The sequence below is a fragment of the Ipomoea nil genome, unplaced genomic scaffold, assembly GCF_001879475.1.
Source record: "Ipomoea nil cultivar Tokyo-kokei standard unplaced genomic scaffold, Asagao_1.1 scaffold1421, whole genome shotgun sequence".
Lineage (NCBI taxonomy): Eukaryota > Viridiplantae > Streptophyta > Magnoliopsida > Solanales > Convolvulaceae > Ipomoea > Ipomoea nil.
Genome location: NW_017617849.1, coordinates 3,733,311 through 3,740,630, shown reverse-complemented (window position 1 = coordinate 3,740,630; position 7,320 = coordinate 3,733,311). Strand labels below are relative to the sequence as shown.

General features: G+C 31.7%; 1 protein-coding gene across 1 annotated transcript; it reads right to left on the bottom strand.

Moving 5' to 3' along the window:
- Window positions 1-3,336: 3,336 nt before the first annotated feature.
- Window positions 3,337-6,870, bottom strand: LOC109187699 (cytochrome P450 CYP72A219-like). Its single transcript, XM_019337968.1, has 5 exons — window positions 6,593-6,870; window positions 4,917-5,134; window positions 4,593-4,837; window positions 4,005-4,389; window positions 3,337-3,921 (listed from the first exon to the last, which is right to left on the bottom strand). Exons 1-5 carry the CDS (start codon window positions 6,855-6,857, stop codon window positions 3,496-3,498), a joined length of 1,539 nt encoding a protein of 512 aa, XP_019193513.1. The 5' UTR covers window positions 6,858-6,870; the 3' UTR covers window positions 3,337-3,495.
- Window positions 6,871-7,320: the final 450 nt, after the last annotated feature.

Genomic DNA, 7,320 nt, shown 5'->3' with positions numbered 1-7,320 from the left:
ATATTTATATACACACACAACCTGTAGAAGCTTGAGCCACATTTATCAAAAAGCTACGGACCAATTTTATTCATTTATTTTTTAATGAATTATATATATATATATATATATATATACTGGTTCAAATGGATATGACTTCTGCCGTTGTGGATTTCACTATTACGTATGCATAAATGCACCACAGTGTTTGAAAATACACCAAAATAAAACGACAAATGCACCACAAAATGCACATCACACCAAAAAATGATTTACCTAATGGTGTATAATCGCACGGAAAGCACTATCCCGTCTGTCTGCACGGAAACCTAACCATATATATATATATATATATATATATATATGTTATATGGGTAGCTTAATTTTTGAAGTTTTTAAAACCCTTTTATTATAGTTTTTTTTAAGCAACCAAATGGAAATTCAGTGTTGAATACGGCAAATTATATCGTGCATCAGGGTATACAATGTATTGTGCACTTTGATCAAAACGACGTCGTTTTGTATCTGTTTTTATTTTTTTTAGAGATTTCGTTTCTCGTTTCTGTCGTTAACTTTTTTTTAAAAAAAAATTCAAATTTCGAATGTACAGAATTGTATGATAGAATACACATAAACGCATACCATAATACACATAATCTAACATAATACATAATACACATAAGCTTTTAACATAAAAACAACGTCGTTTTGGACATGGCGCAAAATACACTCAGGGTGAGTAATACTCTTTTATTATAGTTTTTTTTTTTTTTGAAAACCCTTTTATTATAGTTTGATTCACATTAATTGATTATCTTTTTATTTTTATTTTTTGTTTTGCTTAACAGCTAAGCTTAGCAAATACCGGATGAGCGATGATATATTGAAATACAATACTGGTCAAAATCTTTACAACCAAGCTAGAATGAAAGAAAATGCCAAAAGCAACAAAAGAAATGCAAAAAACAGAAAATTTTTGGATTTATCCAAAAGGTATCACTATTAACCATCTCATAAGAGAATCAATGAATGAATAGTCCACCTCTCAAAGTGAGGGACTTCTTGTGCGCAATAAGTAAAGGTCTAGCCTCTGTGGTTCATGTTTAGTTGAGTTACCATGATTTACATCTTCCTAAATGATGTATCGGTCGGAGTGTAAGGGGATCCTTAAGGTTGGGGTTCAGCCTTTTAAATGAATGAATGATCCAAAATGTGTCGCTCTTAACAAATCAAACCGTTGAAATTATCATACTTTGCACATAATAATCAATGTTTTCTATGCCATTATTCCTGTCTCCTTTTAATTAAAGAACAATATTTAAGAAAACATTGTTGTATATTTTATTTTTACTATGTGATTTTTGTTTGCTTTCGTTGTTCTCTTGAGTAAATATATCTTATCATAACATGTGGCAGTAGTGTGTCTGTGGCCTGACATCAATTAACCTTCTAGAATTATAAATGCATGGGACAGATGTCAAAGACAAAAATAATACTCGTAGATGTTACGTTGAGTGATGGACATTATATTATAATGGCTGATTTTTAATAGTTCAACAAAAAATATCAATAAAGAAACATAAACAACACATACGAACGCTTTGAATATAATTAATAAATAATATACTGTAAATATATCTTCGTTCTTTGCACAAAATAATAACAAAAAAATTTGTAATCACTATTTGATGATGTGCACTTGTAATATTCAATAATTTGCTATGACGATAATATGATATGTATTATGAAATAGATTATTATTATTTTTCAATCATTATACCTTGCACCACGGTGCACATAGCATTAGGCGTTCCGCACTTCCCAAAACGACGTCGTTTTGGTAAGTTATGTATGGAGTTGACGTGATTATGTATATTTGTTTATACAATTATGTGTATTTGTTTATTCAATTATGTGTATTTGTTTATACAATTATGTATATTTGTTTATACAATTATGTACATTCATGTATACAATTATGTGTATTCTAATATAAAATTATGTATATTTTTGAACATGAGATTTTTTTTTAAAGAAAAACTAGTATTTTCACCCGTGCGATGCACGGAATGGAATTGTTGTAATATATTAAGAATATTTAAATCGATATATAATTATTTAAGAGTTAATTTCACCAGAGGTCGCATATCTTTCCTGACAATTCCAAATTTAATCCTAGACTATGGTTATTAATTATTACGATTTATTCTATATTATAATTCTTACGTTAATATTCTTACTATTATTATTAACACTTAATTATTTATAGATATTATTTTTACCACATATTATTATTATTATTATATTATTATTATTATTATTATTAGTTTCTTTTCAAGTTTTGTTAGCATATAATGGGCGTGAGGCAAACAATAACAATAAAATCATAATTAAATATTCTTATATTGTATTTCGTGAGTCACAATAATATTATAACAATAATTAAATATTCTTCAATTCAATATTCTTCTAGGATTTCTATTACCATCATTAATTATTCCCTAATTTACCAAAATTAAATAATTTGACCAATTATAAAAACAGATTATTAAATAAAGCACGGGACAATTTTTAAATTAAAAATTTTAAAAATTCATTAATAAAACATAAAGTTCTTATAGTTTTTTCTTAGAAACTATTTAATAAAGCATTTTTTTTAGAAATTGGTGGGCCAAACCGCCTACGGCAATTTGCGATGGATAGATCTCGAAAAAATACGCAATTTCAAAAAGACATTTGTCCAAAACGGACAACCGAGTCAAAAGTTATGCGTTGTCGAACTTTTGACACTTCACAACTTTAACCCAGAATTATTGTACGAATGGGAAAGTAGACATCAATATATTTTATTGGGAATGGAGATTTTTTAGGAATTGGGCGGGAAGTTAAAATTTCAGGATTTTGTTATTATATATAGTATAGATTAGATGTGCAAAGGGAATTGTATTACATTATTTTATAATTTCAGAATAGAATTTTTAACCCAGAATTATTGTACGAATGGGAAAGTAGACATCAATATATTTTATTGGGAAGAGAGATTTTTTTAAGAATTGGGCGGGAAGTTAAAATTTCAGAATTTTGTTATTATATATAGTATAGAAGTATAGATTAACTGCCAACATTGGGTAGCGAAATTTCAAAAAAAAAAAAAAAATCTGAAACGACGTCGTTTGCATCAGGGCGCACAATGCAATGTGCGCCTGAGTGCACGTTATAAATTGCCATTTTTAAGAGGGGGCGGGCGGCCCAGGAAGTTAATAAATCCTTCTAGTAGAAATAGATATTGTATGGGATGAAAAAAGCACAATTTAAATAAGAATAATATGCACACACAAGCATAAGAGAGGAGATTTATAATGATTCGGCAATTGTTTAAAAAAACAAACACCAATCTTTTAAAACCAACAGACACTAGACAACGTCTTTGGTCTGTAAGACAAAATCATCTTCAAACGAACATTTTTAGAATGATGTTGAAAAGCATAGATGCCTAAATATATGTGATATTCCTGACTACAATTTGCGCAACAGAAGCGGAGCTCCATACTGGGGTTGCAGACTTATAATGGAGGTGGGAGCATGTGCGTACGAAGGGGAGAGCTCAAAAGAGTAACGCTGCAAAATCATAGCCATTACCAGTTTTGCTTCGAGCATTGCGAAGTTTTGCCCAAGACATATTCGAGGTCCTCCACCAAAGGGGAGAAAAGTTAACTCTCCTTTAGTTGCCTTTGACACTCCTTCACTGAATCTCTCGGGGTTGAACTCTTTTGCATCGTCGCCCCATATCTTTTCGTCGTGATGATTTAAGATCACTGGGATTGATATTAGAACCCCTGGGGGAAGCATTAGGTCTCCTAGCCTAGTTTCTTCTTTATTCCTTCGAGTAAGTGATGCTGCCGGTGGATATAGTCTTAGGGATTCATTTAGAATCATTGTCACCTGTTTTTGAACATGTACACGGTTAGTGTGGAGATTCAAAAAGTTGATAATAGAATGTGTACCAAATCGTTTAGTGTACTTACAATTTTCATATGATTTAATCCATCGATATCTGGTTTGTCTTTACCGAATAGCCGAAAAACCTCTTCTCTAGCTCTTGTTTGCCATTCTTGATACATACACAACAAAACCATTGTCCAAACAAGCAATGCAGAGGTGGTCTCCTGACCAGCAAGATAGAACAGTTTGCACTCTTCAATCACCTCTCTGGTGGTCAATCCAAAATCTTTGTTTCCATGTTTTTCAATTTCTTTAAAATTTGATTCCAGTAATATGCCCAATAGATCGTTCTTACTACCTTCCCCTGCTTTCATTGCTTTCACTCTCTTGTCAATTATACACCTAATTAATGCTTGAACCTGCTTCTCAATTTCCTTCATTCTTCTGTTCCTCCTAGTTGGTAAGAACCTGCCATGCACCAATAATTCATCCGATCCACTCAATAGAAAACCAAAAACATAAAGGGCAACCCGCCCTGTGGCATAATTTAGATGATTAGTCAATTCAAAAAGAGTTAATAGCTCTGTTTCGCTAGCAATAGTAACAGAGTGATAAGACGTTCAGAATCGGAATGCAGTCCTTTAGTAAATTAAAAATCAATTTAACTCTACCTTGATCCTGGTATATATACAGAACCCAAAAGTTCTGTCTTATGCTGGGCTTGTTCCTTTTGGAGTTCAAATATCTTTCTTCCTTCTTCATAGTTGCTCCCAAATGCAGTTCTGGAAATTGCATCACCGCTAATCTGTTGAAGGTGAGGCCACACATCCACCTCGGCTAAACCTTGGTCACCCACGTTCTTCTCCCATTTGCCCAACATTTCAACACAGCTCATGTAGAAAGCTGGTACCATATGCTGTACTAAGACCAAACTTATTATGAATTCATTCTTTTATTTTACAACAAAACCAAAAATATAATGAAATGAAACAAACCTTTAACTTCTCCATATGAAAAGCAGGATTGACGATTCTCCTATGTTTGTACCATTTATCTTCTTCGTAAGTTCCAACTCCTAGGACTAGCAGTTTGGCCAGCGGATTGGGCATAGGCTTATGGTACATAGCGTACTTAGTTAAGATATCCCTTATGAGTCCAGGTTCCTTGATGAGTACCAATGGATTTGGCCCAAGCCATACAAACGAATTCTCACCTACATATAATATATGTTTCCAGTTACCAAGTTGACAGTCTTTTCTAGTATGTATAATACACAGATAGTTCTGTTCTTCAAGTAAAGCTATTTTATTTATAAGATTTATTGGCTGAAAACATCTACACATTTATACTTTATAAACTTGATGAAAAACAAAGCTTTGTATTTTCTTACAATGGTAGTCAATTATAGTATATAGCTCTAAAAATAATTCAGATCTGATCTCTCGATTTAAGTATTAATTAGTGTCTACTGCAATATAATATTCAAACAGGGTTTTATACTGTAAAGTATTTGTTTAAAGAGTTTAATTTTAAACTTTTACTTGTATAAAGTGGATATTTTCATACATTATATTTTTAAAAATCATGTTATGATGTTCTTTTTAAATAATTTGTGCGCAAACTCAAGAAGTTTGGGTTAAAAATTATATTCCGTAATTGTTATAAAATACAAATGTTTGATATCAATTTATCAAACTTTAGAGGTATGTAAATATTTCTATGCATAATTGGGTATATTCCCAAATGGGTAGTCACCGGATCAAACTCGGGGGAGGGAAATTGATTATTTGGGCTGAAATGTTTAAGAAAGTATAGAACAAATACTACATTGTAAAGAATAATGAGTGTTTAAAAAAAAATAGGTATACTTGTCAAGAAATAGAAGGGTTTGTGTTTGTTTGTTTTTTTTTTTTTTTTTTCACTAAGTTTAAATGTTTGGATATAATTGCCACGGTGTTCCAAAAGTCACTATATCTAATCCGCTTGCCTAATTCTCTATATGTAAATAATTTAATTATTTGAATTGTTAAATTAAGTATTTTTATCTTTAAAATTAGATTTTTTTTTTCCTTTTTGAATGAAATATTTAAAAAAATATTTTCACTTTGATTTTTATTTCCATGCTTGAATTTTAATATTAGAATTTATTTTATTTTTAAAATGTATGATCCACCATTCAATTCAATCGACATCGAAGTCATTATTGGTGGAACATATAGGATTGAATTCACACTTTTAATAAATGCAGATGAGATTTTTTTTCCCAAAAGGCTGAATCTCCAATCCTAAGGACCCTATACTCCAGCCCGACAGAGTATTTGGGAGGATGTAAATCACGGTGACTCAATATTCAGCGGACAAGGCTAAATGTCTGTGCGCACAAAGAATCTGCTCACTTTGAACATAATTCCCACACGCAGATGAAATTTTCTAAATTCACATTTAGCGGATTGAATACAGATTCATCCCTTCAAACCTGATTACATGCAACCACCTTGCAAAGAAATAATTAACACTAAAACGCTTTGCAGGAGAACTGGAGAAGTGAATTTGTTTCTAGAGAAATGATTACTCCACGTTCATGTTATCAACATTTTCTAGAAGTGAATTCAAGCCAATAATAGTGAATCTTGGAATCAACCCACACAAAATTAAAGATTGTGAAACTTACCATTTTTGTGGATGGCATCAATGAAGAAAGGAAGGAGTCTTGGGGATATGTCATGTGAGAGATTCATTGGCTTGGACTTGGCTTCTTTGGCGCTCTTGGTTAGCTGTTTGAGGTCCCCAAAGATGAACTTATATTCGTTCCCCTTAAGGCCCTGTTGTCTCAGCCACTTCTGCAACTTTCTTGGCCTAAACCATGCCCAGTTCAACACTCTCCATAGCCACACCAAGAACACAACACCAGCTGCCATACCAAACACCATCTCCATCTTTCTAGTAATTCTCTTCTTACTTTCTGTATAATTGAGATTTGTATATATAGGGGTGGATTCAATTTTTTTGGAAAATGCGGACAAAATAGGGAAAAATTTTGGGGATGAGACAACAAATAAAATGAAATTACAATGCACTTATCGTTTTTAATTAAAAATTAATTTTTTTTTCTCTCTTTCCAAATTACACAATTCTGATCAAGACCTCATGGTTTAATGACACTAAGTTGTATTCCCATACACATAGTCACATATGGTATATTATATATAATTGTTTTATTTTTTTTGGTAAATATATAATGTAAAGAAATCCTACGGACTCTTATTTGTACTCTTTTATTCTTTCTTGTTTGGTTATTCCACCGCTCCCCACGTCTCTTTTACTCATTTCCTCTTATTTTTTTGTTTCTTTCTTTTTCTTCATTTTCCAACGACGCCCATGGTAATTACATTGCCGCTT

Excerpts from the sequence above, each read along its gene's own strand:
- LOC109187699 (XM_019337968.1), bottom strand. The coding sequence starts at position 6,857 with ATGGAGATGGTGTTTGGTATGGCAGCTGGTGTTGTGTTCTTGGTGTGG. Across the intron at positions 4,838-4,916 it reads TTCATATGGAGAAGTTAAAG|CATATGGTACCAGCTTTCTA; the intron begins GTTTGTTTCATT and ends GTCTTAGTACAG. Across the intron at positions 3,922-4,004 it reads GATTAAATCATATGAAAATT|GTGACAATGATTCTAAATGA; the intron begins GTAAGTACACTA and ends GTTCAAAAACAG.